We start from the raw sequence: 26,144 nt of genomic DNA on the forward strand, positions 1-26,144 counted from the left end.
ATTATGTAGACCCTGAATTGAAAGCTAGGTATCTAGAACAGTAAACATCATAGAACAAAGCAGACCCAGCACTTCACTTCCCAAAAACATCCTCTCTTACAACAACCCCAAAAAACCCATCCACCCCACCCCCCACCCCACCAACACCAACACCTACCACCACAAGCATGCCGGAAAACGACCACGTCCAGGGCGAGCGCCTCCAACAACAATACGAAGTGCGGCCAGACCCGCACGCCCTAACCAGCAACCCCGACCCGTCGCAAAACAGCAGCTCGGGCGTCGACTACGAGCCGCACCCGGAGAAGAGCATCAGCATCGAGCCCGCGCGCCAGGCCATTATCGACAAGATCACGCGGCTGTACAGCGGCAGCGCCAGCGAGGAGGACATGCACGTCTACGCGGCCGAGGCCGTGTACGACGACCCGTGGAGCTACTGCGATACGCGGTACAAGATTGCCGGGCAGTGGTATGGTGAGTGCGGTCTTGCTCTGTCAGAAGCGTGATTTCTATTAGTCTTGAAGAAGTGCGTGGTGCTGATGCGGCTGTGGTTGTACTGTAGGCATCCCCAAGGTCATGGCGTCTTCGAAGACACTCAAGACAGAGGTGGTCAAGTCGACGCCGTCGGAGCTTATCTTTAAGCTGCAGCAGGAGTATACGCCGCGCGTGCTGCATATCTCCAAGACGGTGAACTCGCTGGTGTCGCTGGGCTTGGACGAGCAGGGCAAGGTGCGGTATCATAAGGATATGTGGAATGAGAAAGACTATAGCCATGAGGGGCTGGGTAGGATCATGAAAGAGCTGAATGGTGATCATTTGACCAAGATTACACAGCCGCCAGAGAGCTTGTAGAGTAGGGTTCCGAGGATCCGTATACGATATTATGATGGCAGGTTGTAAGAATAGTGTCGGTTGATAACGGCAATTAACCCCCAGAGAAACGGGCACTCGAATTCAACAACCGTGAAAGCCCCGTCGCCTGCACACCGAGGGAACAGACACAAGAAGCTTTGATTTCCAAAGGTCTGAGGACGGTACCCAAGTAGTCCACGACAGACAGTATACCCCACACCGCAACGCCACGCAATGCCAAACCCTAGACACGCCGCATCAGTCGTCAAGTTTCATTCTCATCGACCAGCATACTCTCCCCGACACCCTCATGCGCAGCGTCCTCGAGCTGCAGCACCCGTTTCCTCCTTTGATTGCGCCGCCTGACCTCGCCCTTGCTTCCTCGTAGTTTCCGATCGACCTCTTCCTCTTCGCTTTGTCCCATGAGGTCCACGTTCTCCACTGCTTCCAAAGCCCGGCCCAGCAGGTCTGTCGCGATAGGGTCCTGCGGACTCACGGCCAACGCCTCATGCAGCGCCACTACCGCATCCCACGCACGACCTAGCTCAAGCAGGACTATGCCCTTGGCGCAGAAGACTCCTGCGTCCTTTCCGCCCTGCCTAAGTACCGAATCGAAGCAATCGAGAGCCTTTTGGTAGTCCTGAGAGCGGCGATATGCATGGCCAAGGTTGGTGCGGGTGGCAAGTAACGAAGGCGAGCCGGGGGCGAGAGAAAGCTTTTCTGACGTCTCGAGAGCCATGTTGAAGATTTTGATGGCCGCGGTGAGGTGGTCCTGATGGTAGAAGACGACTCCGAGTTCGTTCAAGAGCAAAGGGTCGTCTTGGCAGAGCTGGTAGGCTGTGTTGAGGTATTCCTGGGCTAGAGATAGGTTGTGCAGCTGGAGCTGCTGCATGCCTAGGAACAGCTGTGGCAGGTGAGTTCCTTGGAACAGACGGGCTGCGGTCGAGTAAGCGGAGATTGCTTGGTCATGCTCGCCTTCAGCCGCAAAGGTGTGTGCGAAGCCAATCCACGCCGGGCCGAAGTGTGGATCCATCATTGAGGCTTTGGAGAAATAGCGGCGCGCTTCAGCTATTCGGTTGATTGTGAGATAGTACACTCCGATTGCAAGCCAGGAGGTCGGCTCGTCGGGGTGAGTATCGGCTAGATCATGCGAAAGCAGAAAGAGCGCATTCTTCAGGTTGAGTTCATGCAGGCAGGCCAGATGAATGGGCAGAGTAGTAAAGTTGTACTTGTCTTTTTCCAGAATCGTGGAGGTCAGCTGAAGCGCTTCGTGAAACTTGCATTGAGTGAACAACTGCTCGGCCTTTGAAAGCAATATGTCAGGATTATTGCCGAGCTTATAGTGCGTCGAGAGCGCCTCCGTTGCAGCCGTGAACTGGTCTGAATTCTTATATTTGGAAAGGCGTGTGATGTAGAGCATCTTAGTAAACTCGGCCGCCTCTTGTGCCGATGAAGGATCACTCGCGGGTATCGTTTCGAAGTCGAGGGATTCTAAAAATTGCCATTCTTCTTCTGGAGACATGAGAGAGTTCTTCATCAATTGATCGAACGCCTCGAAACACTGCACATCAATGCGTACAGCGTCCTTGTAGCATTCCTTGGCCCGGTCGAAAGCGTTCTGCTTCGCGAAACAGACGCCTCTCAGATAACACATTGAGGCTTCAGCCTTGATGTTGGAGAGGTCTTCCTTTTCGCGCTCTTCACTCCGATCCACACGATCGCTGCGCAAGCCGGACTTGTGGTGATGCGACCTACTCGTGGCATTTCGGGTGTCGGTAGATACGTGCTGAAGTTTTTTGCGAGCATTGTCCGGGCCGGTGATAAGGTGCACGGGGTTCTTTTCACCAAGGATAGACATGGCCTCCTCGTACTTGTTCTGTTTTATACAGCAATGGGCGGCCAGGTATTTGCATGATGGATTGTTTGCGCCAGCGTCCGGTTTCGATAGTATTTGAGAGAGGATGCTTTGGGCTCGCGCGTAGTTTCCGGTCTCGAAGTGCGCCTTGGCCAGCCATTGGGCATCTTGGTCACTGTCTGAAGCAGCGTTAGAGGTTGTACGAAGCAGAGGTGTGAAGATGACGCACTGGTTATAGCGAGCAGCTTGTCGCCAATGAAAATGGCAGAGTCATGCTGGTGCTTATCTAGGGCGTCTTTTCGCCAGTCGCGTAGGAACTTCTCCATAAGCTCAGGTGTGGGGGAGGCGCCATGGGAGGTTGTTGTTGGTGTCGGGCGTGTTGTGTTTTGGAGATCGGCCGCGCATCGTATGACTCGTTCGTAGGGCTGTCCAGGACCCACCTGACTCCCGACATCACCACAAGCAAACCAACACCGTCATCATTATCATCTCACTCCATTCTTACCGTCGCCTGTATCTTCCTGTGCTTTCGAACCTCATCCTACTAGTCCACAGATGGCCGCAGCAAAATATGCTTCAAATACCCGGCTACGACTACGATACGGCCACCGAAAGAGTGGAACCAGAATATCCGTCTTGTTATTGCACCCAGAAGACGGTCACATATGTACGGTTTAGCGGAATAGAAGAGGACCTTGAATTGTCTCTAAAGTGTTTCTAACGTCCATCGCCGTCAACCGATATTCACCATCTGGCGAGGCAGGGAACGATACAACCAGTCCCTACGAATCACTCCTTGTCTAGCTACAAGCATAAATCTTGATATGAGTGATAGAGTCTTAGAGTACACACATACTACAACCACCTTAGCTGGATTTTCTCTTCCTCTCCGTACAGGCGTCAATATCTCGACGGGTGGTGTACCTCGCTTGACGGTGACGAACGTTAGTTGCTTGGATAGAGATTATTGTTACGGTAGGTAGACGCCGTAGTTGTTTGATGAGCGTTATGATTTGATGTTAAGCCACTTAGCTTCCGGTCGTCCTTGGGTATTCACAGTAACTCCTAACTTTTGGGAAAGGGATGACTGGTACATCCACCGAAAGTTCTATAGGGAGCTGGAACATGAGTCTTCGTGTCCCTACCGAGTCAGAATATTCTTAAAATGCGGTGCTAATATTGCAATGCAATGTCTTGGTTTACACCGTATTTTCATGCCCGGTCCATGACGCGAAGCTGTGACGAGTGGGCGAGAAATAACCAGCTGTCCTTTCACGCTTCGTGTTATCCCGGAGAACTTGCACCCCTGACGAACCAAGGGACATGCCAGTGTAAGCGCTGAGTGAGACAGGAGAAAGCACAGCCTGAAATGCTAGTGCTCGGTGCAAGCTGGAACCCCACAGTGGAACAGGAGAAGGAACGCGTGGAGCGCCAGGGCCGTGAACCAATGTCAGAAAAGACAAAAGTAAGAATGAATGCCGATGAATTACTTGTTGTGTAGGTAGTTGCAGAGGCGGACCAACTGCCGGGATTCCAAGCCATTCCTGCGACACGAAGGCTCCTGACAAATACTGACAATGTGATTGGAGAGGGGCAGGAAGTGACAGCTAGCGCCCCAGGGCACTATCGCGCTCCAGGCTTCGTTATCGTCCGCCTGCGCCTCACCCTAAAACAAGTGCAACATCGACGTAGCAACAACCATTGCCCGACAACTGGGTACGGAGCAGTGTTCTGGACCCAAGGAATCTCTTTCCCGGCGCGCCTGATGGAGATAGTCATTGCGCCATAGAGAGCCCAATTTACGATTCTACCCGGCGTCGTCGACCACATACCCGATCGGGCGCGAAGAGTCAGACGAAGGATAAGGAGCGCGGACACGGGGACCAATGGGAAGGCGGTGATTTGAAAGGGGAGTGTTGGAAAGGAGGAGAGCTGACGCCGGGCAGATGGGAGGGGGATCAGTGGACGGTGCCTGCAGCCTCTACCAAATGCCAACCGCGTGGGCGGGAGCATCCGCGTTTAGAATTACCCATTCACGACTCCCCCGACCCCTCATTTCGCCCACGCAGCCCAGCACACGGTCCCCCCCCTCCACGGGCCCCAGAGAGTCGCAAGGCCCCCCCACGACGGGCAAGGGAAGAGAGTCAAGAGAGACAATCGTCGTCATTGTCGATGGGGGGGACGCGCATGGCACACGCAAAGGGTGCGGAAGTAGCGCCGAGGCTGGCGACGATTCCTGCCCGAAAGGTGCGATGGCGAGCTGCCGTGTGACGACGCCACCCACGGGCTGGCCCGATGGGGAGGCGCGCGGGGGCGCTCCAGGAGCGCGGCTGGCGAGGGCGAAATATGGCCTGATGGTCACGCATTGCGCGGCGGCTTGGCGGGTCTTTTATGCTCGAAAGCGCAAGCTGATGGAGAGGAGCGGGGCCCTCTTTATCGCCATCATGTCCTCTGCATCGCATCACTGCTTGAACCTGCATTTCGTCCTGCGCGCCTCGCCTTTGTACAGCAGCTCTTGTAACACTTCTTCGTCTTCCTCGCCCTCCTCCAGAAGCAGCAGCAGCCCGTCTCCAACGGACCCTGACGATCCCAAAAATAACCCGACTGCGGAAGCTTTCCACCACCAGCAACACTGTTCTCCAGGCGGCCCGTCTCGGCTCTAGCGTCGGTACCTGCCTCAGCCCTGTCAAAGTTGCGATCATCAACGCGTCGACTCGTGTGGTACGTTTTCTTGCCTGTTGCCTCTTGTACTTTTTAGCAAGGAATGAGAAGAAAAAAAAGGCGCCATAAATCCCGCCATCATCTGCCCATGGGCTGCTTTCCGCTTTCCTATTTTTCCCGCTTCCCTCTCTACCCCTCATATATATTAATACCATCCGATTTCCTCCCTCCTCCCTCCCTGCAACCATAAGCTGATTGCCCACCTGCCCCGCCTCCAGCCACCCCGCGCAAGCAACAACCACAACCACCAGCAAAAATGTCCATTGCTGCCATCCGCCGCTACTCGTCGGGCACCTACATTCGCGGCTGCCCGGCCACGCGCCTGCAGCTGCTCGTCGCCAACTGCGCCATCACAGCCGGCGTCGTGCTACCCTTCGTGCCGCCGTACATGCAGACGCGCAAGGCCAAGAAGGACGGCTCCTACCTGACCAAGTAAGCCGTCCCCCTTTGGATCTCCCGTCCGCTACTCCTTTTGCTGACCGCTCCTGCAATAGGCCGCCGATCCCCTTCACGCCAAGCCCCAAGTTCTAGATCCGATCGCGGGCATCTTATCTCCGCCCATCACGGCGGATCACGAAGGCGCAAGGATGGGATGAATATTCCTAATCGGGGGAGGAAGGGCATGGGCATGGCGTTCAAGGCATTATACCAGGAGGGCTGCATCGTTCAGACATTCGCTCGCTCCTACGGGATTGCGCGAGGGGCGTCTTTGGTTTTCTTGATCTTTGTTGATATTGGAAGTTCCGAGTATCATATCTTTCGCGCTGTACAACGGTGGGGGGGAAAGCAACCAACGTCCGCAGACGCAGAACAATAACACACTACACCTGACACCTAAACGCAAAAATCCCCCAATGCCGTGTGGTCAATGTTTTAGTACAGAGTGGGGTGTCGATCTTCCTGCCCTTTCAAGCAACTCTTTTCTCCAGGATAATAGCACACTTTTGCTGTTTCGAAAAACACATCACCTCATCATCCAGCAGCCCATCGGCTCTCATATCGCTCCAACGCGTCATCTCATCTGCTTTGTACACAAAGGTATAGTCTCAGCCTAACTGAATCGGTCGCCCTTGCGGCTTCTGAATGGTTCGGCCGCCTCGTACTTGCTCTTTTCGAAGACGCGCTGGCCCTCGGTCTCGGGGGCGTGCCGCGTGGGCGCGGGGTCCTGGCTCGCTTGCTGGCTGGGGCTGGCGCTGGGGCCCGTGGCGTCGGCGGCGCTCATGGGCACCGCGCCCGTCGTGTTGCTCGAGGGCATGTAGGCCGAGGCCTCGAGGCGCTGCTGCTGCTCCTTGCGGCGCCGGTCCGTGGCCGCCTTCTCGGCCCGCTCCGCGTTGATCTGCTTCTTGGCGAAGACGTAGGCGCCGCCGCCGGCTGCGTGCATGTCTGTGTCAGTGTACTGCTTGTAGTGGTGGTGGTGGCCCGGTGTCGGGGCGGCGGGGGAGGGGCGCGGGCCGCTGCCGCCGCCGCTGGTGCCCGGTGCGAGGCATTGATGCCGTGGGGCTGGACATACCGACGATCAGAACGCCCCAGCCGTAGCTGCGCGAGGTCTGGTAAGCTTCGTGCTGAGCGGGAGATGGGTGGTGCGGACGGTGGTGACGTACGCGGTGGATCGGATCTGTGGCGAGTGAGCAAGGCGCGTCGAGGGCGAGCGGAGCAGGGCATGCTTACAGTGTTCATGATGGTGGCGTGAGGGGGAGGTGGTCCGTAGGTGCAATCGGCAATGGGTCTGGCGCGGGTTGTGGGAGGAAAAAAGGGTTGACGGATGGATCCTCAAGAATCAGGCCATTCATAGGGCTGATGACTTCAACGGGGAAGTCTGGGAGCTTGGACCACGTCGCCGTCGCCGACCATGACAACGAAATGAAGCGATTGTTTTCGGGAGACCAGAGAGTTGGAGAGGCGTGACTGAAGAGTAATCTTCAACTGTCTCTACGTACTCTTGTATCCGTCGCCGTGCATGCTGCAGCCGGACACGACTAACTCGGCCAGCCCTCGGACTTAGCACCTTCGCCGCTGTCGGCCCTCATCCCCAAGCCACTACTCTTTAGCTATCCGCTTGCCGTTCTCTCCTAGACCTACTTCCCCGCATTCTGCGGAGTACATATCAGCCGACCATGAATTCCGCCATGCACGACGAACGTAGGCCGCATCCACCCACCACCTCTGTACCTATCTTCACCCAGCAGCTAACCATGCACACCAGACCCGCACCCTCTACTAGCACAAGTCCCGCTCACCGTGTCACCCTTCGTCTCTCTCCCCACCGCCACGCCCCTGCCCTACGCCTACAAAACGCTGCCGTCGACGCTTCCGCCGTCGGTGACCGACGTCCCCGCGACCGCGCCCGCCGCCGACGTGTCCGCGGACGCCAACGCCGCTCCGCCAAAGCCCGCGTACGTGACCTCGTCCTCGGGCCACGCCGCCCACCCCGACCACATCATTGCGTCGTGCCGCGCGCTGCAGGCGCACCTGACCCGCCTGACCGAGGACGCGCAGGCCACGGTCCGCAAGTGGGAGGACCAGATCCGCGAGCGCGACTTGGCTGAGAAGCGCCGTGTTGCGCCTGGCTGGCTGGATGAGGAGGTCAAGTTGCTGGTACCGGAGCGGAAGGGCGGTGCGGAGCAGCAGGGCTTGCCCGGCCAGCAGCAGCAGCGGAGCTTGTTGGATGCTGACGAGGGCGGTGCTGGTCCGATGACTGGTGTGGTGGAGAACAATAAAGAGGGTGAAGAGCTAGACAGGGCGTTTGGCGGGATGGGGATTCGGTGATTCATGCATCTTGCATTACGCTGGTTTATGGGCGTTGGCATTTTGTAAATGTGGGGAAGACTCGTCAGTTCTCATCAAGTGGTGGACACAAGTCATTAAAAAAAAGAGCCGGAGAAGGGGTTACAACTAGATGCCTGGCTGCGGACGCTATCGCTCCTACCAAGGATTGCTTGGGACAATCGGTTCGAGGTTTGTTTATGGGTTAATGTTTGCATGTTAATGGGTTTAAAATGAGGGAAATGCCATGAGAAAAAAGACAATCAAGCTACCGGAATTGGATGTACATGGCAGAGACATATCAACCTTCATTTCCCTGGCCTTATTCTGGCCTCGAAGAGAGGATAATATTATTCATATCCCTACGGTAAGCGGTACTTCGTAGAAGCAAAATTGTACCAAGTCAACCTGAATTTCGATATTGAAAATACTGCAAACAGGCTTATATGCTCCTATAAGTAGACGAGAACGCTCCCTATGGATTACTTCTTATATAGGCCTAGAGCTTACGTTCGTAGCTAACGATGCCGCTCATGAGGGTATATAAACTGTAACAACATTTCCCCCTCCGACCGTTGTAGACTCCTTTCCAAATCTCCCACAACGTCTTCACACCATGGGATTCTGTGCCGGAGCCTTCGTTATAACATCCGGCAGCCACAGCTTCTCCAACTCAGCGTCCACACACCCCTTTGGCGCATTGACAGGATTGCATCTCACAGTCCCTCCGCCCGGCAGCTCGACAACATAGTCGCTATCATACCGCGCGGCCATGCCCACAGCCGGCCAATCCGTACTCACGATTTGCGCGCCGCTCGCCCACGCCTCCTCCCGCCTCCTCACGTCACCCGTCAACACGGTATCAAGCGGCTCATCCGCACGCGTGCGCACCAAGTAGCCTCTGCGCACCAAATCCTGGATCTCGGCGCGGTTCGCCTTTCCCCTCGGATCATTACGCTTGACGAACGCGGCGTCCGGCTCGCCAGGGACAGAATTAGTAAAGACGACTCTGCCGTCGAGATTGGCGTGTCCGCCAGCGCGGTACGCGTCCCGGACAGACCCGGGCTCGGGGTCGTTGTCCATGACGAAGAGGACCTTGCCGCGGCAATCCCGCAGCTCCGGCCACCCCAGCTGCAGCACGCTCTGCTCGAGCGTGAGGTTGCGGCGCACGGCATCGGGCCGCAGCCGCAGGTCGTCGGGCGTCAGCAGCTGCGCGGGCGCCAGCGATGCCCGGATCTCGGCGTCTACGGCTTCCAGCGTCGCGGTGGTCCAGTTTTCGCCCTTCGTGCCCCCGAGCCGCGCCATGCGCTCGTCTGGCTGCTTGAACTCTAGGTCGATGACTAGCGGGACGTGTGCGGCGTGCGCCTCGCTCCAGGCACGTAGCTCGGCGAGGCAGGCGGCTAGGCTCGCGCAGCTACTGAAGACGTCCGCGTCCGGTACGTGCAGCACCTTGGCGCCGGGCTGGCGCATCGTCTCCGTCCAACGCTGGGGCGGGGCGGGCAGCTCGGCCAGCCGCGCGATCAGCGGGTTGCTGTACTGGCCTGGGGCGGCGTAGTCGGCGTGCAGGTCGAGCTCGAAGCTGCGCACGCTTTGGGCGCTGAGTTGGTCCGTGAGGGAGGCGTGGGAGTAGTAGTAGTTTTGGGGGGAGGGGAGGAGGAGCTTGAAGAAGGGGCGTGAGAGGAGCGGTTGCTCGCGGTGGTAGGAGTTGTGCGTTGCTTTGAACTGGACATGGTTGAGGCGAATGGGGGTGTTGTTACTGCTGGGAGAGACGGGGATTGCGTGAGCGGGCGGCGTGAGTGCTGGTGAATGGTTGGCGGTGTTAGATTGAGCGGTTCTTCTGGGAGAAGGTGTAGTGGTTACTAACAGAGCAGTGCGATTACGAGAAGCGTGAAGCAGTGTAGTGACGCGCAAGAACCATTGCTCCGTGGCCATGCTGGGGTACTCCTAGCATACTTGCGGGACGTGATGACGTCTAGGTTTAGCGGAAAAGAGTACAACCAAATCATCCTGATTCTATCGATAAGTTTTTCAGTCCCAAGCGGAAGCAAGTTATATTTTGAAAAAGTAGCCTTCGGGGAGAACCATGGTGCTTATGTCTCGATGTCATGGCGGGAATGGCCATTCCGGATCGAGAGGTTGGCTTCACGTGGCGTCACGTCAAGTGTCCATTGGATTGGAGGTACGAGTACGGATAGCTCGGCGGGCGAGGGCATCCTGTGGAGACTGGAGAGGATCGGCGAGCTGAAGGCGGGGTTTCTCTCTCTCTCAAGACCCTGTGAACATCATCCGGGTAGGCGTCCAGCTGTGGAGGAGGATGGTTGTGGGTCAGGGTCTTGGAGCCGCCTGCCTGCCTGTCACGAGGGTGCAACATACAAGCAAGCAAGCAAGGGAGGAGAGTGGGAAGAGTGATGAGTGATGAGACGATAGTGAGACGCGACAGAACACTTAACGCGTGCCGACACGCCCGCGTCCAAGTCGCGACGAGGCGCGGGTGCTTGGACAGCAGCGCGGCACGGGAAGCGCCTCAGGCACGCGAAAACCTGCTTGCACTACGCCGCTTTACGCCTTTGCCCACACGCTTAAACGCGCTGCTCGCTTCCCTTGCTCCTAGCCCGCGCGCCTGGAAGCTTACGGGCGCGTGTCGTCTTCTTGGCTAGTCTGATATACACCCGCGCCGCCCTCGCTGTCTCACTTTTCATCCCTCTGCTCTCTCCTCCAGCTCGCTTTTTGTAAAAAAGTGCTGTTCGTAATCTTGCTCCGCCCTCGGTCGAGGCTGAAAGAAGATTTCCCGCTCACGGCACCCCACCGGCACGAGGCGCGTCTCGCGACTCGCTCATTTTGCTCTACGACACCTCCACGCTCCGCTACGCTTGCCATCCGTCCCTCGGTACCCTCCTCCAAAACATGACTGCTCATCTCCCTGCCCGCCAGCCCTTTGCGGCCCTCGACTGCCCTCGCCTGCATAGCCTTGCGAGCACAAAGAACCGCCAGAACTGTAAGGCTGTCTGACTTTCCGTCCACGCGCGCCCGCCCGACGCAACCTGCCTGCCTGTCTGCCTTCAGAACATCCAGCTCATCTATTCCATCTGCAGCCATCCCTGCCTCCATTGCCTACTCTTCTGCCCCGGGAAAGCTTTCATCGACCTCGCCGTCAAAACGTCGCCACACCACCTCGTCCTTCGATGACGAATATGACGGCGAAAATGTCGACCCCGCCTCGCTCAATTCCTCGACCAAGCGCTCCAAGGCTCCCGATGGATCACCCAAGAAGGCATCCAAACTCCCCTTGACCGATGCCATCAAGCCGGCATCATCAAGCCCACGTCTCGCCTGTCCTTCCACCCAATCCCTTTCTTCCAACATCCAAAAGTCCAAGAAACAATCTACTCCAACAAAGTCATCAATTAGCACCAGCCGTGGCTCTCCAAAGCACAAGCGTGTTGGTCTTCTATCCAAGCGTCGTACTGCCGGCTCGTCCGTCACTCGCATCGACCCTCCATCGCTTGGTTCTGGCTCTCGTCAAAGCTCCAGCTTGCCATTTTCCATCGATGCCGCTCTCAGCGGATCTGTCTCCAGTCATCCCCCGGCCCCCAAGGTCGAGGAACCCAAGCCTGCCACGAGCGAGCTGAACATCCCTACTCTTGATGAGGCCATGCCCAAGGGATGGTTCTTTGAGATCCACGAGGACAGCCCGGAAGAGGAAGCCACCAACATGATGGAGCACTCGGCCGGTGTTCTTGACATCTCTTCCGATGATGACTCTGATGCCAAAGCTCAAAATGAGGCACGCGAAAAGGGCAAGGAGAACATCCCCCCTCCGGACCACTACCAGGCTAGTGTATCCGCCCAGTCTACCTCGGGCCGCAGAGGCACAGCTGCTTCAGCTGAGGCCCAGCTGGAGCCATTGAAGCTCTCCAAGCTCTCTCGCAAGCAGAACAGGGATGACATGGAAGAGGACCGCTCGCCGCTGTCCGACCTGCTTACCTCGGACTACTTTGGTGAGGGCCTCGACGCCAACTCCTACGTCATTGTAGATGGCACCACACCCGAGAAGCCGTCCAGTCTCTCGAAGGAGTGCATCTTTGACGATGACGAGACGGCTGATGAGACGGCTCGCGTTCCGGCCGATTCTACTTCTTCCAAGGCAGGCTCAGACGAGGCTCGTCCGCACGCCAGCCCTGCTGCTGCAAAGCAGCACGAGGAAATCACCATCTTCGAGGACGAGGCCAACGCCGCTCCTCAAGTCGATGACAAGGAAGGCGCCGCTGCGAGGGCCTAGAAACCGTTTCTTCTGCAAAGCGAATACTTCTGGGTCAACACTATACCCCTGCTGGCCCCGTAGGTTATTACTTGTTTGATATTCTTTCCCTTGTTTATTTAGCGTTCTCTCGTGCGTTGGGGCGTGCTATAATTATTTCCCTTCCAAAAAGGCGCAGTTTGGGTTTTTGGTAACTGGGTTTCGGCAAAGGTCATGGGATGGGTATTTCTGCGGAGTATATTGCTTTTGCTGGCGCGGTGCGCTGTTTTTGACGATGTTCCGATTGATGTGTGGGTGCGTGGGTGGGTTTTTTTTTATTTTTATTTTTTGATAGTGGTAGGAGTAGTGTTCCGATCAACGGAGGCAATTAGTGAAGACAATCAAAGTCGATAATGCAAATTGTCTGGCAATTGAAAGCTTGAAGACAGCAGTGAAGCGAATTGATGCCTCAACAGGCAAGTTGATGGAAGGCCCGGCCGGGGGATGATCGGCCGGAGAAACCCGAGGCGCCGAAAGTTCCAATGGCCGGGTGGATGAGAGAGGCATGCGGGCTCGACGACTCGCAGAAGCAGCAGCAGCAGCAGCGAGAGCGACACGCCATGGCCTCCACGCAGCGGTGTCTGGCTCAGCTGAGCAGGAGCGCCCTCAATTCGACAACGAGAACACGGCCGCAGCTGGCATTGCGCCCCGCCGCCGCCTTCCAGCCCACTACCGCCGCCGTTGTCGTCGTCCGCGAGCAGGTGCGCCATGCTCAACATGCAGGCCACAAGCAGAGCTTCCGCAAGAAGGACGCGCCCGTCAAGAAGAAGAAAAAGGGCAGCAACTACTTCAAGTTGCCCAACCTCAAGGCTGCCGAGCAGTTTGCGCTGCTGGACGCGATGCGGTACGTACATATATACACACACGGGGAGCAATGGCAGCGCACACGTTCGCACTATGCAGGGGAGCAGACATACACATGGGAGAAAGCAAAAAGGAAAAGAGCAAAAGCTAACGCGCGCCCCCCAAACCAACAGGTACATCCGCGCGTTCGAAGTCGGGCGCCCGCCCAACGTGCCCAAGTACGAGCTGCACGTGAAGCTGCGCTCGCTGAAGAATGGCCCCGTGATACGGAACCGGCTGCGGCTGCCGCACCCGGTGAAGACGGACCTGCGCATCTGCGTGATAGCGGCGCCGGGGTCCAAGGCGGCCGAGGCGGCGCGCGCGGCGGGCGCGGCGCTCGTGGGCGAGGAAGACGTCTTCGACGCCGTCAAGGAGGGCCGCGTCGACTTTGACCGCTGCATCTGCCACGTCGACTCGGCGTCCAAGATGAACAGGGCCGGCTTGGGCCGCATCCTCGGTCCCAAGGGCTTGATGCCCTCGGCTAAGACGGGCACTGTCATCAAGGACGTCGCGACCGCTGTCAAAGATATGGTCGGTGGCGCTGAGTATAGGGAGCGCTTGGGCGTTATTCGCATCGCCATTGGCCAGCTGGGCTTCACGCCCGAGGAGATCCAGCGCAATATCAAGTCGTTTGTGGACAGCCTCAAGAAGGACATGGCCATCCTGAGCGACAGGATAAGTAAGGAGATTCACGAGGTGGTAAGTTTCTTGCGCTTTGTAATTTTCTGTTTAAGGGAGAGTTGGGTTCCGCGGATGCTAACTCTCTGCTTGTAGGTGCTGAGCTCGACCAACTCGCCCGGCTTCAGCTTGAGCGGCGAGTACAGCTCGCCCGAATCGGTGCCGGCCAAGGACCTAGCGACGCAATAGTAGCCGTGTGCGCGGGCCTGTATAAATATAGCGGAAATGTAAAAAGGAAGCAAGAAGAGAGAAGAATGCGCATCATGATTATATCCCTCCTGCCTGCCTGCCCGCCGACGCCATCGCTATGCCCGCGGAGCTTTTTGAGTGTGTGTGTATCTGTAACCGTGTATGTGTATGTGTATGCGTATCGCATGCAACCATCCATCCATCCACCCTACGCCGCACCCCAACCACGCTACTTCCTCTTCCCACCCCCCACCTCCCTCAACACCTTAACCGCCTCAGCACTCTCATCCATATCAGCATACGCCTGCATAAGCCTAAGCACGCGCTCGCGGCCCGGCACGCCCGCCGCGCGCGCCTGCTTGAGCGCCACGCCCAGGTCCAGCAGCAGCGTGTTGCGCACCTTGAGGATGCGCGGCTCCTGCGCCACGAGGAAGGGGTGCGCGGGCCCGATGCGCGCCGTCAGCTGCTTGACGCCGAGGTATTGCTGTACGAGGCGACGGAGGCGCGTGAGCGGCACGCTGCCGCTGAGGAGGGCGTCGTCGTCGTCGTCGTCGTCGTCGCTGTCGCTGGCGCTGGAGTTGTCGTCGAGGTCGTCGTCGGAGTCATCGGCGGAGTTGGTGCCGGCGTTCTTGCCCTGCCGCTGCTTTTGCTGCTGATTCTGCTGCTGTAGGTTCTGGCCCTGCAACTGCCCGACCAGCAACAGTCCCGCCTCCAGCTCCCCCACCCGCCGCTCAACCTCCAACAGCGCGCCGCCCAGCCCGCGCAGCCGCCTCACCTCCTCCCGCTCCTCCAGCAACTCGCTAAGCTCGCTCTCCCTCCCGCCCACCACACCCCTAACATCCCCCACCGCGCCCCGCAGCCCCAACAGCCCCACCCTAACCTCCTCGACCCTTTCCTCGCCCCCCTGCAGCGCCTGCCCTAGCGACAGGAAATCCGCATAGTTCGCGTTGACGAGGTCGAGCAGCTCGCGCGTGATCTGCTGCGAGCGGGCGCGCAGGTCCGCGCGCAGGTCTGCGAGCGTCTGGTGCCGGTGGGAGAGGGAGCTGAGGTAGGTGGAGGCGGAGAAGGCGGCGGGCGGCGCGGCGAAGTCGCTGCGTGGGAGGGGGTGCGGGTAGGGGAGCGTGGTGTCGTCGTCGTCGGAGGCGGGGGCTGAGGCGGAGGCGGCGCTGGCGCTTGAGGACGGCGTTTGCGATGAGGGCAGCTGTGGGTGCGGCGCAGTGTTAGTTGGTTTTGCGATGTCTGAGGTGGGTGGGCGAAGCGGCGTACGTAGAATTGGCTCATTGTTGCGGCTGCGAATGCTGCTGTGCGTGCGATTGAGTGGGTGCGCAAAGGGCGCTCGTCGTCGTGGTTTGGGTTGGCGTGGGGGAGAGGGCTTCTAGGTGTCGATCTCCCGCCGCTGGTGCTTGCGCCGCTTGCCGCTTGTTTAATGACGTCGCGCTACTCTACACAATGGTAGATAGACAGATTACCTATGAAATCCTGGGCTCTTGATCTTCAATTGTTCTTAGAAAGGTCAATTGGTTAGGTAGGTAATCCATGGAATCACTCACGTCTACTGACATGAAATCTGGTACGGGTTGCTCCATTTTGAAGCCTTCACACCTTCAGTGCATGATTTCCAAATTGAAGCAGCGATAGACTCTGGAAAATGCTATATGAGCCGTGTAGATCACAGCTCCTCACAGACAGAGACCGCTAGAGCTCTACTCTATACATACGCCAAGCAGCCATCATCTCTAAATGTCCCAACAGCGCTGATGCTCGCTCTGCCCCCAACCACGGCCGGACCCATCACAACCACCTCTCCAGCCGGCCGGTCATCCGTCGTCTTCTGGTCCGGCGTATCCACAAGCTTGATTTCGACGCTGTTGAGCGGCGCGCCAAAATGGCTGTGTTTGTGCTGGCCGCCGTTGTTATCCTCGCGGCGGTAGTCAAAGATGTTGGTCTGGGAAATGGCACCGGCAACGCGGGCCGCAGTCAACGCATAGACGACGCGCGCGTCGAGGTAGATGCGCAGGTCCGACAGGTCGGTCGACGTGAGAGGCGGCGTGTCCGCGCCGGCCTTTTCCGAGACGAAGACGAGCCGCAGCTTGCCGGGCGTGGTGCCCACGGCGGCGCGAGTGGGCGCGTTAAACTTCGTGAGGAGCGAGTTGGTGGGCATCCGGCCGGCCGACAGTGCCCGCGTCTCGGCGTGGTGGGCAAGCTTCTTGAGCCCGCTGGTGATGGAGGACGACGTCGCGCTGTGCAGGTTGGCGGCGGTCTCGGCGGAGATGGCGACGATCGTCGGGGCGATACCGCGCGAAGCCAGGTTCAGCTCGACTCCGACACCTGCGACTGAGTTTATGGCGACGGAAGCGTGAGAAAAGAGCGCGGCCATGGTCAATGCCAAGGTGTACGAGTGCGTGAGTGAATCTGCGGGCAGGAAAAGGTCGGAAGGGTTCATGCGCTGACCGGTGGGCAGGGCAGCAATCAAACTGGCAATGGCAGCGGACAGGTTCTGTAGAGGGCGGTTAGTTTCATGTTTGTCCGCGATGCTTCATGGCATAAACGCGATGCTTACCTGTTGGGTAAATTCGACAATCTCGCCTGGTCCGCCCACTCTGTCCTGCCAGACCATGAAGAGGTTCTCAGCCTTCTGGCCACTAACATTCGCAGGAAGGTCGGCATTCGCCTCAGAAATATTGTCCTGGATAACCTCATGCCAGCTCGAGACCTCGATTCTTCCTCCTGCTCCCTCGGGAACCTCGTTCCAATCGACGTGCCGGCTCGTCTTCTCCACAACCCAGATGAGCTGCTTGAGGTTCGGCACACCATTGGTAACGTCGGTAAGAGGAATGGAGCCCGCCTCGGCGATGAGGGAATCGGCTTCGCTTCTCTGCAGCATCGAGACTACGACATCGTGAGGTTGGTTGTAAGGAAGCAGGACAGGAGAGAATCCGTAGAAAGCGGCAGCTGAAGAGTGGCTGTTAGCATTTGCAGACTTGCATTTGCTTGGGAGGTTCGCATACCGAAGATGGTCTCGAGGAGCTCGATGGAGTTGGGCAGATAGACGGCCACGCGCTTGCAGCCATGTGCCTTGATGTGGTTGCCGATGATGTTGATCTCCTTGGAGATATCGTCAACCTTGTGGTCGACAACATCTTTGCCCAGGACGGTAAAGATCCTGCCTGGGTGCCTGAGCGATTTTCCTTGGTCGAGCGGAAGCTTGCCGGCGACTTTGCGCCAAACGTCGCGCAGATCGCCGTCGCGTCTCTGGTAACGTTGTTCCGCGGGGATGCTGAGACCAGTCTGAAGCGGATAGCCATGGGGCACTTGAGGTGAGCGATAGACGGCGGATTCTCCGGGTTGTCTGATTCCTGCGGCGACGGAGCTTCGGGCCAGTAGCATCGGGTGAATGTCAGGGTCCTCGAGGTTCAGCCAGATAGAGTAGCCCAAGAAAGTGACAATGGCGATGGCGATGGCGGTGGTGGCGCCATTCCAGCCCGCGAGCAGCTCGGCAAGCTGCGAGTCGAGCTTCTCTACAAAGCTGGCCATAGTTGCAGTGGCGGTGGTGGTGGTGTTGTGTCTGAAGGCTGGCCATCAGCTCAGAGCCGGCACTGCGCGGAGATCCGGTTGACGACATGTGGGGAAGGGCCCAAGCTCTTCCATGTGCTTCGGACGACGACCTGACAACTCCCGCCACGACTCCACGATTCTCCTCATCGCTTTGTTTATCGAAATATGCATTGTCATGCGCGTAGGAATTTCTCCTGACGGGTACGGATCACCCTCTGTGGTGATGACGCAGTATTTGCTTTAGATACACTGCTGCCTCTACCCTGGGATGCAGTCACAGTCACCCCTTCCCCGCAACGCAATCAATTTACCTCGGAGCCCTGGTTATACCACTACAACCTCATAACGTCCGTCACCGCGAACCGAGATCCACCGTCTAGCGAGACAAGGGACGACACAAGCAGTCCCTATAGAGTGCTCCTTATCTAGCTCTCAGCCCGAGTCCTGTATATTGGTGAAAAGCTCTTAGAGCACACACAGACTCTATACACCTTAACTAGGTCTCTTCTTCTACTCCATACAAGTGACTCTCGCTTCACGGCGACGGACGTTATTAGACTTTTCATAAGGGTAGCAACACTTTTCTATTCGCCACTAAGTCCTACTTTATTAAATCCTGTCTATACCTGAGCGATCATCTGTTTTTATATTATGTCTTGATGCTATTCGAGGACTTCAGTTCAGCTTCATGGTAAACAGTCGAAGTTCAGTAAACGATACTACTTCCTGACTGATTTTGCACGTGACGCAAAGAAAGCAAGAGCACCGTTACTGGGGTTATAAGTTACGAAAGCGAGATCCTCTTTCGTCCGTTGGAGTGGCGGGAGTAGGGGCAACTCTCTTACCATCCTTCGTGATGGTAGAGAGTTCGATTCCCGTCCATGGAGGACGTAAAAAATCCTGGTCCTACCTGGAGTTTCTCGTCGGCGTCGGGTTAGATGACCTGGCGTACGGAGTTTTGCCCTCTTATTTTGCACTTCGGGTAGGTTGTTATTCTAGCAATTCACTTCATTTCCCTGTGTATATGTCCTTTGTCTTTTGACGCGCATTCCGGACTGCCCATCTCACTTGCTCTATTTCAATCTCGGTCTTCGTACTTTTCAAGTCTCAATCCACTCTCACTTTATAGAGTAGCTGCAATAGCTCCCACACTCAGCCTTATTGACCAGCAGCGGGCTGAAAGCCACAAATCTCTGTTAGTAGAGACATAAATGGGACATTGGTCCCAGACTCACGCAGATTTAGAGCCGTTAAAACATGCTATGTTACTTCTTACATAACGACATCTCAGTGTTCACTTCATAGGCGGGTAAAGTAGAGACCATTTTCTTCGCTCTCCCGCCATAGCCAAACGCGCATGGCCACACATGGCCAGAAGCCAGTCTGGCCAGTCTTGCAAACCACTGTTCTGCCCCAGCTTTGACCACTTATCGGACCAAGAACAAACTGTCGAATGAGATTCTTGGATCCTCTGTCGATCCCAAGGCTGAACGTGCCACGCCACAGCGTGAACAGGTACGGATAAAGCTTGCGCTCGGCCAGTTCCGCAGTCTGACGTAGATGAAGATACCAGCTTCATCCCTTGCATGGCTTGTCGATCTCAACCAAACAACCCACCATTTACACGCCAAGCATGCTGTTAGAGCAGGTTTGGCGAGACCAAGTCAGATGTTGAGATCTTGGATGACCAGAGGCTCTGTATGAGCTCAGACGACACGAGCTCCTTCCTTGTTAGTCCGACTTCTACTGAGGTCTACCATGTGGTTCTGCCAACGACCCCCTCAACATGGCTTTCCCCAGGATGATCGCACCTCAGTCGGGTCAAGCTCCTTGTACACCCCGCATTGTTGATACGCCAAGGCTTGAACACGGGAAGCCTAATGCGGGGTGCATGTAAGCCTCGGCCACGCCGTCATCTCATCAACTGATCAAAAGCTTAATTTCCCCAGCTCTTCGCGTTGAGAAGGGAGCATATCATGGTTAGCGCATTCAGACTTTCGCGTGGCCTTACCTCTGGTGTTAAATACGGTCTTCCTCCCTCATCATTTCTCGCTGGTCGTTCAATTGTTCGAACAATTCGATCTTGGCGTAGCAGCTAACAGCCCATCATGCCTTACTTCGGCCTCACAGGAGGATGGCTGACTTTCTGGGTCACTGTCGCCTGCGCGACAGACATGACGCTTTTTGGTACACAACACTTCTTGCGGTAACGGGTTTACTTGAGCTAATAATGTCTTAGGTTATGATCAAGGAGTGTTTGGTACTTTCACCTCTCAATGTCTTGTTAAATAAGCATCTGACACTATATCAGGTGGTGTTGTTGTCACAAATGACTTTCTTGACACACTCGGCCTCAATGGACACACAACGCTGGTCAGCACCGTCACGGCCATCTACGATGTAGGCTGTTTCTTCGGAGCAATCACGGCCTTCGTAATCGGCGATCCTCTTGGACGTAAAAAATGCGTCCTCATAGGTACTACGATCATGTCCATTGGCGCTATTTTACAGACCTCCTCGTTTACTCTAGCGCAGATGTTTGTTGGACGGTACGCAGCTTAATTTGTGTTGACACTTTGATTTCAGAAACCTAACGGCTCCCTAGGGTTATCGCAGGCATCGGGAACGGAATCAACACAGCTACCGCACCAGTCTGGCAAGGCGAGACCTCGAAAGCAAGCTGGCGTGGAAAGCTGATTGTCATCGAAATGATCCTCAACATCTTCGGCTTCATGTTGTCCAATTGGGTGACATTTGGATTCTCATATCTGGGCGGATCCGTATCCTGGCGCTTCCCTCTGGCTTTCCAGTTTATCTTCATCTTTGTTCTTTACGCTACGGTTCCATGGCTGCCTGAGTCTCCCAGGTTTGTCAACTGACTATGTGCGTTTTACGTGGGGCGTGGTGTGGCTAACGGGACGCAGATGGCTCATCGGACGCGGCAGAGTCACCGAAGCCGAACGGATCATAGCAGACCTCGAGGCACTGGACATGACTGATCCCTTCGTGGTTACTGAGTCCAAGGATATCCAATGGTCCGTCCAGTATGAGCGAGAAAACTCGGTACGCTGGCGGGACCTTTTGCGTGGCCGCACCGGTCAACAAGGAGGAACCTGCACCATCCGCCGTCTCATCCTAGGAATGGGAACGCAAGCAATGCAACAGTTGAGCGGAATAAATGTAACGAGTTATTATTTGCCAACGGTTCTAATAGAGTCTGTGGGGCTGTCGAACCGGATGGCGCGGTTGCTCGCGGCGTGCAACTCAGTGAGCTACCTGCTCTTCAGTTTGATCGGAATCCCCAACGTAGAACGCTGGGGACGCCGCAAGATGATGATGTACGCAGCCGCAGGCCAATGCTTCTGCTATTGCATCATTACAATATGTATTCGCTACACGGATCCCAAGTTTTCGACCTCGGAGCAATGGGCTGAGGCATCCATTGCTTTCTTCTTCTTGTACTACGTATTCTTCGGCATTGGCTGGCAGGGTGTGCCATGGGTAAGAGCTCTTTTGATATGATATCGTCTTCGTTGGGGGCATCAGAAGCTAATACGGTATCGGCCAGCTATATCCAACCGAGATCAACAGTTTGAGTATGCGTACCAAAGGCGCTGCTCTTGGGACAGCGACAAACTGGATCTTCAATTTCATGGGTTCGTGGCTATTACTTGTGCCTTTTTGCATAGTAACGCTAACAGAGACAGTGGTCGAGATCACGCCTCCCGGTATCAGGAGCCTAGGTTGGCAATTCTACATCATCTGGACCGTCTTCAACGGCGCGTTCGTGCCCATCGTGTATCTCTTCTACCCCGAAGTAAGTGCCGCCAAAGCAGTCCGAAGCCGTAGCGATCCATGCTAACCATCTACGCTACAGACGGCAGACCGCTCGCTGGAGGACCTGGATCGCCTCTTCATCGAAAACCACGACATCTTCGTCTTCCGCCACAAGGACGCCATCTCCGAGAAACGTCCCGTCAAGTTTATTGAGCATGAGAAGGAGGAGATTCGCCGGAACAGCAGCATCAGGCCTGAAGAGGTGTCTGCGGTGGCGGAGAAGCATCGGCGAGATACTTTGCGGTCGTTCCAGGATGGAGAGAATAGGGGCAGGGGCAGAGTGGAGTCGGTTTAAGCGAGAGAGAGTGTTGGGTTTGTACGGTACGTAGTGATGGGTCGTATATACGTGATGTGTAGCTGATTGAACTATATAGTTAAAAGTATTATTTAGTCCTTCCAGTTTCGCACTCTCGTATCCCGGTAGAATATCTTCATGCCCTTGCACATGACAACTTACATGCCTTTCGTGAGCAATACATCCAACCACGAGCGCGACCTCTGGAACCACCTACGGAGTGAGTTGGGGGGAGCGCTTGAAAGGCACCACTACCCCTCTTGAGTATTATTAGCAACTACGAACGCAATCTCTCTACTTACCTATGGAGTAACTTACAGGGAGCATTTTAAAGGAACCGCAAGCATACCTGCATGCTCCTAGAAGTAAGACAAAATTCAAATCCGGAGCGACTTGACATTCTCTTGCCTCTACGAAGCGCCACTCACCGTGGAGACATGAACAACGATATCTCCCTCGAACCTTAGTCATATTAACTACTAACGAAGCGCTCTAAAGGTACAACAAATTTTACTCCATACACGGTTAAGAAGTGAGCTATATAGTTAAGATGGGGGAGGTTATTCGGCACACTTGGTTATACAAAGTAAGCTCGAGTCGCAATTGCCACGTACTGTCACTGATCTCGTCAATAGCCCACACGCAAGACAACACGATACGACAAAGATAGTCAAGACATCAGTTTCAGTTCAGAAACAATTTATGCAACAACGAGAATGCTTCCTTCAAGCCGCTCGCCGCTACGAGTCGAGAAGACACAGACAGCCTAGAATACGCGGAACTCACAAAGCCATCCATCGACAAGCCAAGTCAGCGATTCGAGAGCGGATACTCAAGCAAACAGTAGCAAGACCATGCAAGCACCCTCCTCCTCCTCCTCCTCCTACATGCCACCAACACGACAGCAAGCCCTCTTATAGCAACCCCCCAACCCCACCTACGTCACGCAGACCACCCCTTCGCCTACAGAAACCCATCCTTCGAACAATTGAAGCAGGCACGGCAGCCCCGCCGCCAAGCAACTCTCGCCCCTCCCCCTCTTGCTGGCCCCCACCCCCCTCCCATTTCGCGCTCCTGCCTCTCCTCCTCCTTCCCCGGGCCGTCCCCTCGCGCAGTCCGAGCGCCTACTCGGCCCGGTTGGCGGCGTATTCGGCGTGCGAAACGGGACGGCTGCGAGGGTGCGGTGCCGATGGCGTGCTGGCTGGAGGGAGGAAGAAGATGGCGGATAGGACTGCGTGGTTGATTGATGGTGGCCGGATGGATCGGTGCAGTGTAGTAGGTAGGAAAGAGAGCAAGAGCAGCGCAACCCGTATTTAAACCCCCCCCCTCAGGCAACCAAAAAAAGAAAACATGACGGCGACCGACGATACGAGAACAAGCAACTCACGCATGAAGCATCAATCAATGCACAATCCACGATCAATCAATCGCACCCCGCGGGCGCCCAGGGCCAGGGCGCCTAGTTAACCCTGTTTGAAAAAGGTCGAAGGATTGATCGACGTCGAATGTTGATTCAGGAATCAGAATCAGAATGAACGAATGAAGGAAGGAATGAATGAGTGATGGAAGGACCTAAGGAAGGAAAGGAAGGAAGGAAGAATAGGCGACCGGGGGGCGGGCGGGCCCGTCTGCGCATCGCGCCCATCGCTCCCATCGCATCATGAGACACGGCGCCCGGCCCTGCCTCAAATTCCACGCCCACGTTCGCAGGCCGCACACTCTCTCCATCCATCTATCCTCTTCATACCGCCTTTTTGCACGTACGGATTACCGTACGAACACACACTCGCACACATGTGTGCGTGCGGCCCAGCACCAGCACCGTCGGCCACCGCCGCCGCCAGCACACACAACACCACAGTATTGTACACGGCCGACGGACGGACGGCAGGTCTTCCCTTCGGCGCGGCGGCGGCGGCTTCCGTCGGGTGGCGGACAGTTGAGCAGCGAACAGCGGCATGCCCGGCATATGTAGAGACGGAGCGAGTGGGCCCGGACGCCCGATCCCGGCTTGCGGCACGCCGGGCAGCGGGGGCGGGAACGCTGCCACTTCACGTGCTTGCTTGCTTGTCTGCGCCGTAGAAGAAAGACTAGTTATCTAGCAGAATAGCAGACTAGCTGTTGGAGCTTGTTGTGGTTTGGGCTTTGGAGACGGGCGAGTGTGCTCGAGCGCTGAGACATGCGACAATAAGGACTACATACGTATCAGCATTCGCGGAAGCCCGAACGGAATGGGCGTGTGTGTGAGTGGATGTGGCGCCGCACCGGCCCGCGATTGCGGCTGCGACGTCGCCGCTCCCAAGCCAAGCCATCCTATCCGCGCCTCGCTATTATTAAACGCTAATAATAATAATAAACCCCCAAACATGCCGAAGGAAACTGGCCCTGGGCCCGTTGTTAGTCCAAGCACGCAAGCAAGCAAGCACGGCAAGCCGAGAGCTGCAGCAAGCGAGAGGCGTGCTTGTAATTAGCTAGGCTGGTACAGGACGCCGTACGGATTACCTACCTACAGCTAACTAGCTGTTTGGGCCGCCTGCTGTACTGAACTACACGCACGCGCTTCGCCGGGTATGCATTAACTCGACCACAAACGCGACGAGTACGTGTATATTGTATGTAGGTACAGTACACCCATTGGACAGCAAGCAATATTGTAGGAGCAACAACAAGGAAGCAGCAAGACGCGACAAGCCTCTGCCTCGGCACCTAGGTATGTACATACACACACAGGCCTCTCGCACCCGCCTCGGCCAGTACGGACAGTAAGTAACCAGGTCCGCCGCATCTCGTGAGCTGAAACCCGCGCGCCAGGCCAAGAACGCAGGGAAGCGCACACGCGCCGACCAGGCACGCCGCCCGCGCACGGGAGGATCATTCAAGGGGCAGATCCACGAGCACGTCAAGCTCTCTCTCACTTAATGCTCGCCTGCAAGCTCGGGCCAGCCAGCTGTCAACGCGGCTGTCGAGCGTAAAGTACTCGCGGCAAAAGTAGGCAAGCATCAGCGAGCGCGCTCGCCCATCGCAATCCTAATGCGGGCGCTGGTACACTATACACGATATACGATACCAGCCAAACAGTGGGGAACGCACGCACTGCACTGCATGGACGATGAGATGAGATGAGGAGGGGAGCAGGAAGCAGGAAGCAGGAAGCGAGGGGCAACGCGTGCACGATTCGTGATATAGCTGGGTCCTGGCAGGGTTCGGTACATATTGCTTTTCCATGCTGGTGTTGGGTGGATTATTAGCCGGGCTGTGAGTGGCTGCTCTCCGGGCGTATGCGTGCATGCGTTGCGTGCGTTGCGGCTTGCCTTGCCTGTCTTGGCTTGGCTAGTGTGTGAGTGAGCTCGACCGTAAGGGTACTGTACTCCGTACGTACGGGAGCTTGACTCGCTCGCCGGTCCTGCTATTGTGTTGCGGTTGTAACTATTGCGGTTACTGCATGGATATGGATATGGATATGGATACGGTAGGTAGGGTTGGCTTGGCTTGTCGCGAGCTCCTCAAGGACATGGCTCCACAGGTGGTGGTGGAGCCTCTATGTAACTACCGAGTGTGCGTGCGTGCATGGGGCCAAAACGAGCAAAACAGACGAGGGGATTGTCTCAAGGAGCGAGAAAGAGGATCAGGACGCGAACGGGAACGGACGAGAGAGAAAGAGAACTCAACAGAGAGTCATGGAACCAGCCGTCGCGCGTCGTCCACCGAGCCCAATTCCTCACGCCTCTTTTTTCTTTTTTGCCTGCCTGCCGGCAGTAACGCCAAATAACCATATCATTAACGTGGCGGCTGAAGACACACAGACATCCAGACCTCACGCTCACACCTCGCTCGCGTGCCATATGTACAACACACACAATATGCGCAACGCCTCCGCAATAACCCCCCTCCACAATCACAACCCAGCACTCAATCCCACACACGCCCCCTGGCGCAGCATCCAGCCAATCAGCGTTGAGCTAAAACCCCCAAGCAGCAAGCACGCCGGCCCGGCGCACGGAATGGAACCGACCCCCCAGTCCCCGGGGCCCGGCGCAATCAAGCAGCGGAACGCAGCAGCGACGGCTTGGCCGGCGGGCCTGCCATATTAACCAGAAACATGGAGAAGAAGCAAAGAAGCAACGCAAAAATAACATGCTAACTCACTAGCTAGTTAGCCAGCCAGCGCAGAGCCCAAGCACCAGCAAAATGAGTGAGCAAGTTTCGTAGGGCCCCCCTCCACTCCCCACCGAGAGAGGAGGGAGCTCCGTGCTATTGTA

At 56.4% G+C, this 26,144-nt stretch overlaps 14 protein-coding genes across 14 annotated transcripts; 8 read left to right on the plus strand and 6 right to left on the minus strand.

The window, feature by feature from the left end:
- Nucleotides 1-167: 167 nt before the first annotated feature.
- Nucleotides 168-852, plus strand: K452DRAFT_274051 (uncharacterized protein; the record flags this gene model as incomplete). Its single annotated transcript, XM_033539174.1, has 2 exons — nucleotides 168-474; nucleotides 563-852. The coding sequence occupies 2 exons, from the start codon at nucleotides 168-170 to the stop codon at nucleotides 850-852; spliced, it is 597 nt and encodes a 198-aa protein (XP_033396059.1).
- Nucleotides 720-3,058, minus strand: K452DRAFT_253140 (uncharacterized protein). The gene is made up of 2 exons (XM_033538278.1): nucleotides 2,937-3,058; nucleotides 720-2,886 (listed from the first exon to the last, which is right to left on the minus strand). The coding sequence occupies exons 1-2, from the start codon at nucleotides 3,031-3,033 to the stop codon at nucleotides 1,118-1,120; spliced, it is 1,866 nt and encodes a 621-aa protein (XP_033396060.1). The 5' UTR covers nucleotides 3,034-3,058; the 3' UTR covers nucleotides 720-1,117.
- A 1,075-nt stretch (nucleotides 3,059-4,133) lies between these two features.
- On the minus strand, nucleotides 4,134-4,807 carry K452DRAFT_54530 (uncharacterized protein). The gene has a single exon (XM_033546825.1). The coding sequence runs from the start codon at nucleotides 4,718-4,720 to the stop codon at nucleotides 4,331-4,333; it is 390 nt and encodes a 129-aa protein (XP_033396061.1). The 5' UTR covers nucleotides 4,721-4,807; the 3' UTR covers nucleotides 4,134-4,330.
- Nucleotides 4,808-5,340: 533 nt separating this feature from the next.
- On the plus strand, nucleotides 5,341-5,860 carry K452DRAFT_319846 (uncharacterized protein; the record flags this gene model as incomplete). The annotated part of the gene is made up of 2 exons (XM_033544269.1): nucleotides 5,341-5,428; nucleotides 5,489-5,860. A coding segment is annotated over exon 2 (174 nt), but the record flags the coding sequence as incomplete, so codon positions are not given.
- A 619-nt stretch (nucleotides 5,861-6,479) lies between these two features.
- On the minus strand, nucleotides 6,480-7,307 carry K452DRAFT_274057 (uncharacterized protein; the record flags this gene model as incomplete). Its single annotated transcript, XM_033539175.1, has 4 exons — nucleotides 7,097-7,307; nucleotides 7,030-7,043; nucleotides 6,939-6,964; nucleotides 6,480-6,799 (listed from the first exon to the last, which is right to left on the minus strand). Exons 1-4 carry the CDS (start codon nucleotides 7,103-7,105, stop codon nucleotides 6,480-6,482), a joined length of 369 nt encoding a protein of 122 aa, XP_033396063.1. The 5' UTR covers nucleotides 7,106-7,307.
- Nucleotides 7,308-7,401: 94 nt separating this feature from the next.
- K452DRAFT_289091 (uncharacterized protein) lies at nucleotides 7,402-8,485 on the plus strand. The gene is made up of 2 exons (XM_033540774.1): nucleotides 7,402-7,567; nucleotides 7,632-8,485. The coding sequence occupies exons 1-2, from the start codon at nucleotides 7,555-7,557 to the stop codon at nucleotides 8,192-8,194; spliced, it is 576 nt and encodes a 191-aa protein (XP_033396064.1). The 5' UTR covers nucleotides 7,402-7,554; the 3' UTR covers nucleotides 8,195-8,485.
- Nucleotides 8,486-8,615: 130 nt separating this feature from the next.
- On the minus strand, nucleotides 8,616-10,479 carry K452DRAFT_253148 (uncharacterized protein). The gene is made up of 2 exons (XM_033538279.1): nucleotides 10,056-10,479; nucleotides 8,616-9,990 (listed from the first exon to the last, which is right to left on the minus strand). The coding sequence occupies exons 1-2, from the start codon at nucleotides 10,195-10,197 to the stop codon at nucleotides 8,801-8,803; spliced, it is 1,332 nt and encodes a 443-aa protein (XP_033396065.1). The 5' UTR covers nucleotides 10,198-10,479; the 3' UTR covers nucleotides 8,616-8,800.
- Nucleotides 10,480-11,095: 616 nt separating this feature from the next.
- On the plus strand, nucleotides 11,096-12,470 carry K452DRAFT_231087 (uncharacterized protein; the record flags this gene model as incomplete). Its single annotated transcript, XM_033537137.1, has 2 exons — nucleotides 11,096-11,186; nucleotides 11,284-12,470. 2 exons carry the CDS (start codon nucleotides 11,096-11,098, stop codon nucleotides 12,468-12,470), a joined length of 1,278 nt encoding a protein of 425 aa, XP_033396066.1.
- Nucleotides 12,471-13,048: 578 nt separating this feature from the next.
- Nucleotides 13,049-14,198, plus strand: K452DRAFT_230946 (uncharacterized protein; the record flags this gene model as incomplete). Its single annotated transcript, XM_033537130.1, has 4 exons — nucleotides 13,049-13,189; nucleotides 13,253-13,332; nucleotides 13,466-14,030; nucleotides 14,106-14,198. The coding sequence occupies 4 exons, from the start codon at nucleotides 13,049-13,051 to the stop codon at nucleotides 14,196-14,198; spliced, it is 879 nt and encodes a 292-aa protein (XP_033396067.1).
- A 229-nt stretch (nucleotides 14,199-14,427) lies between these two features.
- K452DRAFT_352095 (uncharacterized protein) lies at nucleotides 14,428-15,513 on the minus strand (the record flags this gene model as incomplete). Its single annotated transcript, XM_033545758.1, has 2 exons — nucleotides 15,465-15,513; nucleotides 14,428-15,399 (listed from the first exon to the last, which is right to left on the minus strand). Exons 1-2 carry the CDS (start codon nucleotides 15,477-15,479, stop codon nucleotides 14,428-14,430), a joined length of 987 nt encoding a protein of 328 aa, XP_033396068.1. The 5' UTR covers nucleotides 15,480-15,513.
- Nucleotides 15,514-15,767: 254 nt separating this feature from the next.
- On the minus strand, nucleotides 15,768-17,757 carry K452DRAFT_274074 (uncharacterized protein). The gene is made up of 3 exons (XM_033539176.1): nucleotides 17,207-17,757; nucleotides 16,759-17,150; nucleotides 15,768-16,695 (listed from the first exon to the last, which is right to left on the minus strand). Exons 1-3 carry the CDS (start codon nucleotides 17,730-17,732, stop codon nucleotides 15,907-15,909), a joined length of 1,707 nt encoding a protein of 568 aa, XP_033396069.1. The 5' UTR covers nucleotides 17,733-17,757; the 3' UTR covers nucleotides 15,768-15,906.
- Nucleotides 17,758-19,861: 2,104 nt separating this feature from the next.
- K452DRAFT_335482 (uncharacterized protein) lies at nucleotides 19,862-21,885 on the plus strand (the record flags this gene model as incomplete). Its single annotated transcript, XM_033545226.1, has 8 exons — nucleotides 19,862-19,940; nucleotides 19,993-20,013; nucleotides 20,065-20,302; nucleotides 20,359-20,619; nucleotides 20,678-21,254; nucleotides 21,322-21,409; nucleotides 21,461-21,549; nucleotides 21,631-21,885. 8 exons carry the CDS (start codon nucleotides 19,862-19,864, stop codon nucleotides 21,883-21,885), a joined length of 1,608 nt encoding a protein of 535 aa, XP_033396070.1.
- Nucleotides 21,886-22,522: 637 nt separating this feature from the next.
- K452DRAFT_54640 (uncharacterized protein) lies at nucleotides 22,523-23,374 on the plus strand. The gene has a single exon (XM_033546826.1). It carries the CDS (start codon nucleotides 22,588-22,590, stop codon nucleotides 23,200-23,202), a length of 615 nt encoding a protein of 204 aa, XP_033396071.1. The 5' UTR covers nucleotides 22,523-22,587; the 3' UTR covers nucleotides 23,203-23,374.
- A 2,322-nt stretch (nucleotides 23,375-25,696) lies between these two features.
- K452DRAFT_289097 (uncharacterized protein) lies at nucleotides 25,697-26,006 on the plus strand. Its single transcript, XM_033540775.1, has one exon. It carries the CDS (start codon nucleotides 25,746-25,748, stop codon nucleotides 25,974-25,976), a length of 231 nt encoding a protein of 76 aa, XP_033396072.1. The 5' UTR covers nucleotides 25,697-25,745; the 3' UTR covers nucleotides 25,977-26,006.
- Nucleotides 26,007-26,144: the final 138 nt, after the last annotated feature.

The sequence above is a fragment of the Aplosporella prunicola genome (genome assembly GCF_010093885.1).
Source record: "Aplosporella prunicola CBS 121167 unplaced genomic scaffold K452scaffold_17, whole genome shotgun sequence".
In the NCBI taxonomy this organism is placed as follows: domain Eukaryota; kingdom Fungi; phylum Ascomycota; class Dothideomycetes; order Botryosphaeriales; family Aplosporellaceae; genus Aplosporella; species Aplosporella prunicola.

Excerpts from the sequence above, each read along its gene's own strand:
- K452DRAFT_253140 (XM_033538278.1), bottom strand. The coding sequence starts at position 3,033 with ATGGAGAAGTTCCTACGCGACTGGCGAAAAGACGCCCTAGATAAGCAC. Across the intron at positions 2,887-2,936 it reads CAAGCTGCTCGCTATAACCA|ACAGTGACCAAGATGCCCAA; the intron begins GTGCGTCATCTT and ends ACGCTGCTTCAG.
- K452DRAFT_54530 (XM_033546825.1), bottom strand. The coding sequence starts at position 4,720 with ATGCTCCCGCCCACGCGGTTGGCATTTGGTAGAGGCTGCAGGCACCGT.
- K452DRAFT_253148 (XM_033538279.1), bottom strand. The coding sequence starts at position 10,197 with ATGATTTGGTTGTACTCTTTTCCGCTAAACCTAGACGTCATCACGTCC. Across the intron at positions 9,991-10,055 it reads TCTCGTAATCGCACTGCTCT|CACTCACGCCGCCCGCTCAC; the intron begins GTTAGTAACCAC and ends ACCATTCACCAG.
- K452DRAFT_274074 (XM_033539176.1), bottom strand. The coding sequence starts at position 17,732 with ATGGCCAGCTTTGTAGAGAAGCTCGACTCGCAGCTTGCCGAGCTGCTC. Across the intron at positions 17,151-17,206 it reads GCTCCTCGAGACCATCTTCG|CTGCCGCTTTCTACGGATTC; the intron begins GTATGCGAACCT and ends GCCACTCTTCAG. Across the intron at positions 16,696-16,758 it reads TTGTCGAATTTACCCAACAG|AACCTGTCCGCTGCCATTGC; the intron begins GTAAGCATCGCG and ends CGCCCTCTACAG.
- K452DRAFT_54640 (XM_033546826.1), top strand. The coding sequence starts at position 22,588 with ATGCAACAACGAGAATGCTTCCTTCAAGCCGCTCGCCGCTACGAGTCG.
- K452DRAFT_289097 (XM_033540775.1), top strand. The coding sequence starts at position 25,746 with ATGCGCAACGCCTCCGCAATAACCCCCCTCCACAATCACAACCCAGCA.